The sequence below is a fragment of the Hoplias malabaricus genome, chromosome 6 (assembly GCF_029633855.1).
Source record: "Hoplias malabaricus isolate fHopMal1 chromosome 6, fHopMal1.hap1, whole genome shotgun sequence".
Lineage (NCBI taxonomy): Eukaryota > Metazoa > Chordata > Actinopteri > Characiformes > Erythrinidae > Hoplias > Hoplias malabaricus.
This window is the reverse complement of record NC_089805.1, coordinates 605880-620367: the sequence shown is the minus strand read 5'-3', so window position 1 is coordinate 620367 and position 14488 is coordinate 605880. Positions and strand designations below refer to the sequence as shown.

At 38.3% G+C, this 14488-nt stretch overlaps 1 protein-coding gene across 1 annotated transcript in view; it reads right to left on the bottom strand.

The window, feature by feature from the left end:
* The window catches only part of LOC136700285 (uncharacterized), a 29975-nt gene that overhangs the window by 7877 nt on the left and 7610 nt on the right, over window positions 1–14488 (bottom strand). Inside the window, exons 4-8 of the mRNA XM_066675561.1 lie at window positions 12917–13192; window positions 11282–11581; window positions 9851–10138; window positions 4740–4918; window positions 800–892 (exon numbers count right to left, since the gene is read on the bottom strand). Of these exons, the coding sequence (XP_066531658.1) occupies window positions 800–892; window positions 4740–4918; window positions 9851–10138; window positions 11282–11581; window positions 12917–13192 (1136 nt within the window). The remainder of the gene's footprint in view (window positions 1–799; window positions 893–4739; window positions 4919–9850; window positions 10139–11281; window positions 11582–12916; window positions 13193–14488) is intronic.

Sequence of the window (14488 nt, the reverse complement as noted above, 5' to 3'; positions counted from 1 at the left end):
TTTTCTATGATCATACATATACTGTCAGCAACTGACAAGATAAACTGGTAGCAGGTGGAGCAGTGGGGCAACAGCCACGATGACGGCAGATTTGCGTTCCCCAAACACAAGGCAGTGTAGCAGTGTAGCCGGGGATGGAGGTAAGGGGAGACTCAAAGCCATACGCCGCCGTGGGAGCCAGGTTCACTCAGGAGGCCAGTTGCAGTGGGAGGAGAAGCAGGAGAGAACAAGGGCAGCGCGCAGATCCAGAGTGGGAAACACCAGAACGCGCCGCAGAGTTTATAGCAGTCAGAGCGGGAAGCAGGCGAAACAACCGCCAAACGCAGCCCCAAATAAGAGGCAGTTCCGTAGCTGTTTAGCTGGAGAAAGGGGGAAAAAGAGTCTCAGTGGGCTTGATGACAGCCGAACGCAGCTCCAAATGTAAGGCAGAGGATCAGCAGAAAGAAACCCAGAACAGAGGAGCGGGATGATGTTGCGAAGCAGTTGGAGTCAAGTTCCGTCCCAATAGCCAAATGCAGCAAGTTTGTCCAATGCGGAAATGATGTGAGTTTGCAGGGTATATATAGGGCTGAGGGGAGGAGTTTGGGTGTGGTCCTACTCCCAAAATTCTTATTTGAATCCTTTTAAAATTGCCAGGGAAGGCATGCATGAGATCTTAATAAAGTGCTTTGATGCCCAGCCCATGCCAAATCAAATTGCAGCTGTTATTCAGGCCTGTTGAAGTATTACACACCATAGGTACATTTCAGTCACAAGTGGACTTTTTTGTCTGGTTAGATATATTAATAGGTTTAGGTACCTTGATCTCAACCTCGGTGCTTTCAGTGTTGTTCTCCCAGGTGGACTGCAATGTAGACTCTTCTGTGAATCTGCTATAGGCCTCATGAACCACCTAAGAGCAGGGGAAACCAGCCACAAAAAATAATGCTTCTGCAGTTAAGGAGGAATTAAATATTTGCAGATTGATATCTTAGACCACACCAAAAGCTCCTGTATACCCATAGGGCCATTAAATTGTGATATATATATTGTAAAAGTGTGAAAAGGCAACAACAAAAATTGACACACTGGGATACTGCAGTTGTCTTGTGTTAGGAAAAAAACGGGTTTCATCTTGAGCATAAAACCTTAAAAATTCAGTAGTATTATTTTATAACAGGTCCTATGATAAAATTTCATAAAAAGTAGGTCAAAGATATTCAAAACTTATATTAAATCTAATAATATGCCCACACTCTCACAATATATATATGTTTAAGTTATACTGCACACAGAATTACGGTAGCTCTGAAGGGTAAGATGAAATAACCCCCAAACTTGGTGTGGGGGGGAGTGGCTAAGTGCTAAGGAATAGAATGCTGTACCAGCTTTGACAAAAGGTGTGGCAGATTCTTACCACAGGTGAGACAAATTGTTCATTCTCATTCATTTATTGTCTGTAACTGTTTATCCAGTTCAGGGTCACAGTGGGTCTGGAGCCTACTTGGAATCATTTGGCCAACTGTGCCTCATTTACCATATAGTGCACTATTTTGAGGCTCTGTCATTTGGTCGTAGAGACAAATTTCAGACAAACAAACAAGAAACATAGTAAATAAATATGAATTATATAATAAAAATGAATAACAGGGAGAAACAAGAAAGAGAGAAAGAAATCTGCTTGTCAAAACAGGTATAACATGCTAAGCCATCATTTTTTTATAAGTAGCAGAATAAACTAAAGTTGAGGAAGAAAAGAAATATGGGATTTTTTGATTGATGGCTAAAACCTGATTATTATTATTATTATTATCGTTACACTTATATAGCGCCTTTCTAGACACCCAAGGACGCTTTACAATCTACACTGCTCAGGACACTCAATTCACACACACTAGCGAGAAGCGGCAGCCAAACGCGCACAGCGTACTCTCAACCAGAAACGACCGTCCACCTGGAGGACTGCATCGGGCACTAGGGTTTAACCCAGGACAGAGCGCCAATCCATATCTGGGCTCACACATACAGACATTCATTCACACACCAGGACAGTTATTAGAGAAGCCAATTCACCTACTGATGATAGAAATATATTTTCAAGTTTTTTTCATCTTAACATTCAGGGCTTCCGTTCATAGGATTGACAGATAAATTAGAGTTAAAAATAAGTATATTATAAAGATGTTAATATAAATGATATTATGATTATGATTATGATATTATGATGCAACAATGTATCTCTGTCTCTACACTGTATCTGTTTATGTAAAACATCTCCAACACAGGTGATATTCATTTACTAGCAATTACTAGCAATCCTTTTTAAACTTTTTAACCTAAAATGATCTTCTTCATTTTGTAACTTCAGCTTTGTAACTTTGCTTCTCAAATTGTATTTCATCATAATTTTTATAGAAAATAATTTTAGAAATGTAGATTGAAATATTAAAAAACTTTTCACCAATATATATTTTCCTAAAACAGGTAGAAGACATTTTATACATGTTTTTTTCAATGTATCATGTGTTTTGGAAAAACTCCTGGAATATTTCAATAGGTTTTTTTGTCACAATATAAATTGTTGTGATTGGGAAATTCTAATTACTATATAATCATTATTTTATATTAATTTTTTTATTTCATACAAATTATACCATTTAATTTATATAAATAATGTGTGCTATTTTATGATTAAAAATACCTTATTTGGAGGAAATAATATAAGTTATGAAAAACACGGGACACATTAAATAAATATCACTGGAAATGTAATGTAGTTCCAGATTATAGACAGAATATCATTGTTTATTTTATAGTTTTTAATTAAACTATCTTTAACAGCACCATTTAAAAACTCACATTTACCCACCCACTATGAGAAAAAAAGCACACAGATGAGCACACACATACACACATACATAACTCCACATTTAATTTTAATAACTCTCAAAAAAAAGAAAAAAGAAATGTGTAAGTGCATATGTGCTTTAGAAAAATTCAAACCAGAACACCAATGTGTAAACTAATTTGAACTAAAACTCTAACTGCAGGGATCAGTACGATACCTTGGCAGTTATTTGTGTCTACAGAGCTACATAGAAAACAGAGGGGGAATTGAAAGATAAATGGCACACACAGAACAATCACAGATGGTGGCATTTTTACTGGGCTCCTGTTTGACAATCGTACTGTGCTAGACACTAATACAGATCCATTAAATAAGCACTAAAGGTACAAATGAACACCAGAACGCAAAATTTGCTCACCAAATAGGTGTTCCATCTGAGGCTCCTTTAAAAGGGGAAAAATGCAATGCATATCAAAAGTTAAGCTAACCTATACAACCCGTCTGACCTCTTCACTTGTAAGTAACACCAGAGACAAACAGACAATGGGCAGTTTATTGATGCATGAGGATTGGTGATTGACAGGTTTGGACCACTTGTGAGTTAAGAGGGAATAGACTGCATAAGGAATTACATGTAACATGAAAGATGTACACAGTAAGACAGTGATGCAAAAGTAGTTCAAAAGACATTAGCAGACAGCAGTGGAAAGTGCTATATCAAATATGTCCCCATATCTGAGTCTTTAAACTTGGCATGTAAAATCAGCAATTTCATATATGCTTTTAATTTTTAGGAGTTATTTTTGAGGACATGAATGAGGATGCTTAAAAAATGGAAAGTAAAAAAAATCTTGCTTGTGTTCTCAAAAAAGAGTCATAATTTCAGCATGTTTGTTATTACTTAGTTATTGAGAAGCGGGAAAAAAAGGCATCTGTGCAATTTTGTAAAATAGATGCATTTTCTTTCCATATTCTTGACAAACATAATGGCTGCACTGACTGGGTATTAAATGCAAACCCCAATTTCAGAAAAGATACAATTAAAAATAAAATAATACAGAGCACTATGATGTTCTGTAAGTGAATTTGTTAACTCTTTACAAATTTCTTCTCATGACAGTCCTGTATCTTTTGGGTTATCATTAAAAAATTAGTTTGCTTAATCAATATTTCATTATTCTAATGATACATGCATACTTGTGTACAAACACCACGCTTATTGAAAAGACACGTCATTTTAAATAATAAATACCTAGGTGACTAAGACTTTTTCACAGTTGTCTTTACTATCATCAAGAGGTCTTATTCTGGAAAGTCCATGGTTATTTCAGCTAGAAAATGTCATGCTTCATCCTGTATGTGCTACAACAACATGGCTTGTCTACAGTACAGATCTGTCTCCTGGTACATCATAAGAATAAGGTACAGCAACCATGGACTGTTCAGCAGCTAATTATTTAATTCTGAAGTGGACGAAAATTCCACTTGCAATATGTTAACAATTAGCATCCGCAGTTCCCATATAAAAAGTTTAATTCAAAGGAAAGTTATTGTAACACAGTGGTAAACATGCCAAACATTTGGGAGTGTATTGCAGGCATCAGATTTTGTGTTTCTAAATATGCTTATTTTTACAAAGTACAAAGAATTTTGTTTGTGCTTTTGTCTGTCAAATAAAGCTTCAAGAGATTTTACCAAAAACAGTCTCTTGTTTTCACTGCATTTTAGAAAATGTTCCAACATTTATAGAGGTAGGGTTTGTAAACGAAGTGTGATCTCTCACTTTGACACAGTTATTCATTTAATAGAATGTTGTAAATGCTGGAAAACTCAAATAGTAGCTTGTGTATCTACATGGGTAGCAGATGATCAATCTCTAAGCAAAATGACACTGTCTTGGTTGGATTTTTACCTGTCTGAAGGTTTCTCCATCACTCTTGCCAGCCTGCTGCGCAATGAGGGCAATTTTACGAGCTCTGGCAGCCCGCCGTCGAACATTGATTTGACAGGAAACCAGACACACCAACAAAAGGAAAGCTAGCAGACCCGTCAAAGAGAGGATCGCCACATGAAGCTGAAGCAGCTTGTAGGCTGTGAGCAAAAAGTGAAAAAGAAAGATAAGAATTAAAGAAGGAGACGTCTAGAGGGCCAATGGGGTGGGCAGAAAAATTAACTATTTGGAGACCCTATCAATTACCATCCAAAATAAATTTTTGTTTTACAGCATGTACATATTAAATCAGCACTTATCTTGCACTTACAACTGTACAGATGTCTTCAGGCAAAGGAGAAAAAACAATTGATCCCCTTACAGAAATCGCTTCTCTGCATTTGACCCATCCGTGGCAGTGAACATTATTATTATCGTTACACTTATATAGCGCCTTTCTAGACACCCAAGGACGCTTTACAATCTACACTGCTCAGAACGCTCAATTCACACACACTGGCGAGAAGCGGCAGCCAAACGCGCACAGCGTACTCTCGACCAGAAACGACCGTCCACCTGGAGGACTGCATCGGGCACTAGGGTTTAACCCAGGACAGAGCGCCAATCCATATCTGGGCTCACACATACAGACATTCATTCACACACCAGGACAGTTATTAGAGAAGCCAATTCACCTACCCTCCATGTTTTTGGACTGTGGGAGGAAACCGGAGCCCCCGGAGGAAACCCACGCAGACACGGGGAGAACATGGAAACTCCACCCAGATGGGACTTGAACCCAAGAACATATACACAACTGGAGCAGGGGACTGCCAACCACCTCGGCCCCTAGGGTGCAGTTTGGGGGTTAGGTGCCTTGCCCAAGGGCACTTAAAAGCCCTGAATGAATTTACTATTGCCGGTCCTGGGAATTGAACCGGCGACCATCTGGCCTCAAGCTTGCTTCTCTAACCTCAAGGCCATAGCTGACCCCAAAGTGTAGTATATAAGAATTGTGAGCATCTAAGCTTAAGATAAGTATTTTTTCTGAGTAAACATTTAAGCACTTTTGCAAGACATGTAAGATAAGAGTGGCTGCTAAAGGTCCTGAACATAAATGTAAATGTACACTTGCCTACAGGAACCACAGGATACCTGTTACAAATACTGATACAATTTGAATGATGTGCCTAATCTATGGTCAACGCTAACTTATCAGAACAAGGTGTTTCTTGGCTTAAACATAAATGACAATATATTTTCATAACCCCCATGCCCAAAAATGATGACAAAATAGGTCAATTTAATTTTGCTGAAATAAAATGTCATAATTTTAAATTAGAGAAAATGTTCATCAAATTTGCAAAAATTGCTATAATGATACCATATTCAATCTGTGCAAAAAAAAAACAATGCAGTTAACTGGCAAATAAGAAAAAAAAGAAACAGATTTGAGAGTTCAGGTTAAAATCATGTCATTATTGGCTGCAAGGAGCCCATTTTGCACACAGCTTTTCAAACGAGGTTGCAGGCTGAACGCTGGTCACTCACAAGTCATGCTAATCTGTGCATCAGTGGTTCTTTAATATTACTTTGAGAATCTCAAATTGGAAAATAAAAAAAAACTATTTGTCATTTCATTTCTTGCTTTAAATCTGATACCATTTTTTGTGTCTTTTGTACATTTGATTTTATGCCACAGCCAAAAATACAAAATTCTATCATCAATCCTACATCACCCTAAATATCAGGCCCAATTTTTGAGGAGATCAGATGATGTTCCTTTCTTCTTGGCTGTTAACTCAGCTTTTTGACACATTCAATATCGAAATTCTACTTTTCTACTGGTAGTTGCATGCAAACACAACCATCAAACAACAGAATTTTGTGTGATTAACAGACTGATATCACACTCGATGGTAAGGATCCTCAGTTTAATCAAAGCCAAGCATTCTTAAAACAACAGAATCAAACTTTACTTAATTCCCATGGATGAACTGTTTCAATGTTATGAAATAGCAGTGCTGAGAAGGAAGAGAAAAGAGGACCACCAAGGAAAAGAAGAGAAGTGCAATGAAGTGCAGTTCTGAAGTGCAGCAAGGATGAAAGAATAGGTGCAGTTACTCAGAGAACCCAGAACATAGAAGGAAAATGTAGAGAAAATGAGAAAAAAAGAGGGGTGGTAAAAGAGTGAAAGGCAGAAATGAAATGAAAGAGAATTAGAGATTCACCAGTCAGGAAGTTCAGCTAAGAGAGCCATTGTCTCAAGGCAATATAAACTCCAGCAGAAGTTTTAATTCTATGTTCCACCAGCAAAATTAAGAAATTATAGTTTAATCCAGCGACGCTCAATGCCATGCCCAGAGCATGAAAGAGATCTCATTATATGTATGTATTATATGTATCAATATTTAATATCTGATATTACATTTAATAAAACAGTTGTGTTAATTCTTATTTTTTGGTCAGATTCAATTTCGGAGCCAATAACCCTTCAGTGGAACAATAATCATAATAATTGATTAATAATTCATTATAGCTAATTCTGCTATATTATATGTATTGTCACCCAACATGATGGCCTACTTGTCCAAGCTGAAATATTACATATTAATTTAATGGCAGTCCAATGTGGGGTCATTACACTACATATTATTTAATGGTGCCCAACGTGGGGCTCTGTACATAATCTTGATCAGAAAGTTATGAGTTAAGGTGTCAGCATTAACTCAGCCTCGGTGACACCAGGAGCCCTTGTGTCTGACTAGTGCTATTGTAACTGAAGTCAATTCCTGGTGCCCCCTTTGTCTGACTTGTGATATAGCAACTGAACTCAATTTCTGGGTATGGAGGTATATTTGGTGCAAAACCCCTGAGCACCTATGACAGTGAGATTTGTAGTTTGTAGAAAATAGTCACACGTGTGAATCAGTAAATTTGCAGCAAATTTGCACAAAATTGCAAAATTGCAGAAAGAAAGAAAGAAAGAGAAAAAGAGAGTTCAGCAGAGAGAAATGTAGAAAAGGCAAAAGCTAGAAAAGGAAAATTCGGTGAATGCTCTGATCAACTCCACAACTTTAGTTGAACAATTTAGCCATGCTGAGCTCCATATTCATATTAAGCTGAAGCCTTCTATGGAAAGTAACGTTGTTAAAGTTAGTTGCAACATGTAGTTTATTTGTCGTTTGTTTCCATTATTGCCTAATGAAGCGTTCGCTCTAAGGCTAATTAAAGCCTGTGAACCAGAATAAGTCCAGTCATGACATAATTAGTCCATAGATCAGATAGGAATAGGTCACACTGCATTAATTCTGTAACTAGTCACGAGGCACCTATCAGCTACTTGCTAGCTGTGGTCTATCCTCCCATCCAGAACTGCAACATTGTCTGCTCATCTGGAGTCGAAAACTCTGACCTTTGCTCCTATTTGGAAAGCACCTGAAACCACACAGCAGACGCGACTGCTCGTGCCAATCCGCGAGGTCCGGTCTCGACCAACTTTTCTAACTAAAGCAGACATTTGGCTGAGTGAGAGGGTCCACTAGGAAAGTAAGCCTCCAATCTATTTTCAGAATTGATGCCTATTCGTGCCTTTGATATAATATCCACTTTAGTTATTAGTTAATCTACCTCAGAGTTAGATTATATTTAGTCAAAAATAACCAACATCACTTTCCTATTAGACTCATTAGAGGGGCTTTGAGTGCATTAACCTAGCCTAGGCATTTTTAATAATTGTACTATGGTAATGAGTTTTCATTATTTATTCAAATAACCTGACATTATTTTGAATTTGTTTTGTGTGTGTGTGTAAAATTCACTCATAGAAGATCTGAAAATCCTCAAGAAATTCCACATTCCAGTGGGGAATTGTACACGTCGCACAACAGAATATTATTATTATTATTATTATTATTATTATTATTATTATTATTACTTTATTAGTTAGTCCTAACTTTTCTATTTAAATATTGCGCTGTGGGCACTTTTAAGGAGCAGCTTCCAATTTTGTTGTACTATGTATACTGTGTATAATGACAATAAAGGCTTTCTATTCTATTCTATTATTATTATTATTATTATTACTATCATCGTTTTTATTATCCAGTATATGGTTAATGATAATAATAAAAATAAGAAATAACTAAAATTAATTATAAATCATTCAAATATTGTTCCCACGCTGCACACAAGACGAAACGTAGGAATTTAAACTTGAGACAATGAGGAACAAATGGAATGAGTCACATGGCAGGAGTGGGAGTGGCCCACACCTGAAGAGCAGAGATGAAGTGTGAAGAAATCAATCAGAAAACATGTGGAGGAAGATAAATATAGGATGTGTATTCATAAAATACAGTAAAAAGTTTAAAAAGAAGAAATAAATGATGAAATTATTAAAAAGCAAAAACAGCAGGCTCCAGAGTATATAAAATATATTTATTAAATTTATTAAATTAATTAATTAGTTCAAATGAATTAATTAAAGTATAGCTAATATTAATTAAAAGCTAAACAGAATGGATTTTTTCTCATTTTAAAAAAGCCTTAATCACTTAGTGCTCTGAGATCTTCTGAGAGGTTGCTCCGTTGCTTGGGGCATGAAACAAAAAGCTGCCTCTCAGCAATTCAACCGTGTTGTAAAGTTCCATAACATCATTTTGCTAAATGGCAGTTCAATTCAAGGGCAAACTTCCTGCTTCATACAAGAAATTGCATTTAGCCGGTATTAGCTATGTGTCAGTAACAACTTCCTACTTCTGAGGGGCAACATGGCACCCACAACAGTCAGGATAAGTGATGCTTTTAGTGTTGAAAAATAAACACAAACATCTGGGACTTCAAGTAAAAGTTTAAAATGGAACACATGACTAATCCTTCAAAAGAATGCTTATTTTAAGAAAAAACCATGACAACTATTGTGGAACAAGAGCATGAAGTACGACACCACGCAACTTTAAAGAAGTTCACATCCCCTAGTGCACTAGTGTGTGTGTGTGTGTGTGTTCACTGCCACAATCAGGGGGAGGTTAAAGGAAAGTAAATGTATGTGTCATTAAACCAAATGATTATATGATTGCCATGATACTCACGCTCCACGTTCACGTAGACATCAGCTATGCGGAAACCCGTCATGTCAGACAGTCTGAAAACACCACTGTCACTGACTTTGACTTTCTTCATGTAGAACATGGAGCCCTCTATAGACACTCTACCATCCAACATGGGGTCCAAATGCACCAAAAGCTCACCCTGATCCAGGATCTTTCGTTCCTTGTGGTCAGAGTCTGGAGTGTACACCATACTGACCTTGGTATGGTTTATATAGAGCTTGATCTTCAGAGTTTCATCATATTTCAAACGTAAGAAATTCTGGTGCTCTGGGATGAAGTAAAAAAAGAAATAAAAAATTATTTTAAAGCATAGCTCTACACTGTGAATATATGACAAATGCAGTACCTACTGAATTCCTTTATAGTGTTTAATTCAGTTTCTTTCTTAATTTAGTCATGTCCAATTTACATCTTCTCTAGGTCTCCCCATGGACTGCTATCTATCTCGGATGGGCAAGGCTAGTATGGGCTTCCTCCACGATAACTGTGCCACTAAATCTTTTTAAACTGCCACTAATATAATTTCAATGGACAACTTAATACATGGGAGGAGACCACTATCTGTTTAAAAGACAACCATTTCTGTTTCTTCTCTTGAACTTATATTTAACTGGCAAATATACATAGAAAGATCTTCAGTCGTGTGTTTTATAAACAAATTTTGAATTTGATGTCTGTTGGGACAGGAACAAAATAAAAACTCAAATTTTTATAGTATATTAAAATTACATCACTTTGAAACATTACACAGTGCAGTACAGCGTATAAAACTGAAAACAAAGACGGTTAGTGGCTCAACTATCTGTGCCAAAAGTCAGGAGAGAACTGTCAAATAGTTTAAAAAGAACATCCATCTATCTATCTATCTATCTATCTATCTATCTATCTGTCTGTTCTCTAAACCTCAGCTCACTTTAGATGGTCTGAAAGACAATGGAACGTGTGCTGTGGTCAAATGAGTCCATGTTCCACAGTGTGGTGGTCCATCAGTGACATGCGTGTACTATAGATGCAGAAGTGTATAATGGAATTTGAGTCAGAAGCTGCCATTAAGGTGATATCTTTTCCTGGGAGGTCAATTGTTATTTTAGCAGCAAAATGCCAGGCCTCTGTATGTGCTCCAACATGGTATTTTAGATAAATCATACAAGTGTTAAACAACAATGACCCTAGACGTTTACACACCTGAAGTCCAGCAAAATGGGCAAAAAACATCAAACTTGCAAAACTGTAACAATTTCTGCGTGCTCGAATGATTGAACATTGTAACTGAAAGGATATATATATATTTATTGAACAGTGCCTGTTAGATGAAGATTCCAGAGAATTAACAAATCATAGATTCTTGTTTTTAATTGTATTTTACATCAAATCTGAAGTTTTCCAAAAACAGCGTTTGTATGCACTCACCTTTTACGTTCAGACAGGTCTTTTTGCGAGCTTTTCCATCACTGTCTAGTACTGTGTAGCTACCTTCATCTGCTCCAGTCACTGAATGGAGATTAATTTTTTTCTCAGTCGCACTGAGACGGCTTCTATACTCTACTATAGGGATCGTGCTCTGGTTAAGAAGAACCAAAGCTGGTGGCTCTACAGCTGGATAAATATGACTTGCACTGTGTCTGAACTCCAGCACATAGGACCCAGTGATGTTGTTAATTGGGATGTGATATGTCTCGCCGTACTTTACAGTTGTCTCTAAGGAACAGTCTGTAAGGAGAAATAGTATTGGACCATGAACAAAACATTTAACACAAGATCATCTTCAGCTGAACACAAGAAGGATTTAATTATGCGCAAATTTAATTTACATAATTGTCTGATTCAAGTTTACTTTATTTTACCAAGTTTATTCATTCATTCATTCATTATCTGTAACCCTTATCCAGTTAGGGTCGTGGTCCAGAACCTACCCGGAATCACTGGGCGCAAGGCAGGAATACACCCTGGAGGGGGCACCAGTCCGTCACAGGGCAACACACACACTCACACATTCACTCCTCACAGACAGTCTCCCGGAGAAAACCCACACAGACACAGGGAGAACACACCACACTCCTCACCGACAGTCACCCGGAGGAAACCCACGCAGACACAGGGAGAACACACCACACTCCTCACCGACAGTCACCCGGAGGAAACCCACGCAGACACAGGGAGAACACACCACACTCCTCACAGACAGTCACCCGGAGGAAACCCACAGAGACACAGGGAGAACACACCACACTCCTCACAGACAGTCACCCGGAGGAAACCCACGCAGACACAGGGAGAACACACTACACTTCTCACAGACAGTCACCCGGAGGAAACCCACACAGACACAGGGAGAACACACCACACTCCTCACAGACAGTCTCCTGGAGAAAACCCACGCAGACACAGGGAGAACACACCACACTCCTCACAGACAGTCACCCGGAGGAAACCCACACAGACACAGGGAGAACACACCAAACTCCTCACAGACAGTCACCCGGAGCAGGAATCGAACCCACAACCTCCAGGTCCCTAGAGCTGTGTGACTGCGACACTAACAAGTATATTACATATATCAAAATTAAGATATAAGCAGCATGACTAACTGGTCAAACATCATAAAATGACAAGGGTTCAAGTCTCAAAACTCTGTAAGTGGATGTAGTGAGCTTCATTCCCAAAACACTGGAACTTAATTCATAGAAAATATAATCTCAGTATATTCCGGGTAGGCTCCGGACCCACCGCGACCCTGAACTGGATAAACGGTTACAGACAATGGAAGAATGAATGAATGATCTCAGTACTGAGCTGATAAAATACAAAATTAAACATTTTCCCAATATTGTTCAGCCCTCGCTGTAAAACAAAACATTCCCAGAATAATTATCATTTTACTATAGTTCACTAATATTCTGCTACAATAAGCTATTTCAAATGACACCACGCTAAATTATTGCTTATATTTCCAAGTGTGCACAAATTTACAGAACTGTATTGTGTGCAAATCTGAATAATTCACCTTGAAGGTTCGTCTAACACAAAAGAATATATATCTCATACCTCTAACTTTCAGGATGATGCGCCTGACATCTGCTGGTTCTGCAGAGTTCCTCACTACATAGGTTCCCTCATCTTCTTCACCCACGTCCTCCAGAATTAAATGATTAATGTGATTGTTAAGTTTGGCTCTGTTGTTCAATATGTGCCCATTCCGGAAGAAAACCACCTCAGAGACTGGATCCAACTCTGGTTTGAACACCACCTCTGTAGTGCCCAGTGCTGGCAATGGGATATCAATATCCTCCCCAAAAAAAGCAGTACGATGGTCATCTTTTGCTACACAGTGAAAAGTAAGTAAATAATACTTAAGATGAAGTACAACAAGACAACGGCACTGAAATGACACTGATGTGGTAGTGGTGTGTTAATATTACATTGGTCACAGTACCGCTACTGCAGTTTTTAAACACTGTTCACTCACAGTCTACTCTATTACACACCCCTACCTTTCTGGTCCACCTCGTAGATATAAAGTCAGAGATTCTTGCTGCTTGTTTGTGTTGGTCCTTGTGTCCTTCATTAGCGGTCACTGGATGCTGCTCACAGGACATTTTTCACTAGATATTTTTGGTTAGTGGACTATTCCAACAGCACTGTTATGTCTGATGTCCACTCATACCACACACTAAACATCACCACCACATCAGTGTCACTACAGCACTGATAATGATCCACCACCCAAATCATCCCATGGGGATAAGAAAGTATGCAGAGAAAAAGGTGGACTACACCCTGTGCTCCTGTATTGTCAGTGGAGCTGGTAAAATGGACAACGAGTGCACAGCTTGTGTTCAAAATCACTACAAAACATGTTCTGGAGGCAGCACTGCTTTTGAGGCAGAAGGATTGTAATTGGTTATCATTCAACCGTCAGGATAAAATTGATTGGTTAAAATGCTTTGGGCATTGTCAAATATATCACTATAATCCAGTAAAGCTCCCCGCAGACCCCCATAGTTCTCTGCTCTGACTGACACACACATCTTTGAAAGAATAAATGTGCAATATTACTGTCTTTTTTTGTTACTGTACACAGTTAGTAGGCGGCACGGTGGCTTGTGGTTAGCCTCCTATCGCTGGGACATTGGATTCAAGTCCAGTCTTGGTGGAGTTTCTATGTTCTCCCTGTGTCTGTGTGGGTTTCCTTCAGAGACTTTGGTTTCCTTCCACAGTCCAAAAGCATGGAGGTTAGTGGAATTTGCAACTCTGCTGCCTCTGAGGAAGGCACTAAGACAGTGGAAGAGTAAATGATTGCTGCCTCTGAGGTAGCAGAGCATTACTGTTTATCATTCTGCAGCTTCTTCAGAGGCAGCAATTATAAATCAAATGTGTAAAATGTACTTCTTTAGAAAGTGCCTCAGAAGCCGCAGAGGCAATGAGTTGTTACCCTCCATTCAAACTAAATACAGAACAGTTTCTAACAAATTATAAAACAGAAGTAAGTCTACAGTATACGGCACATTTATTTGTTCTAAAGACATTTCTGACAGTCAGAGCAGGCAAACATGAGGGTCAAGGTGGAGGTGACGTTTTTGAACATTTCCACCCAATACATTTTAACCAATCACATTC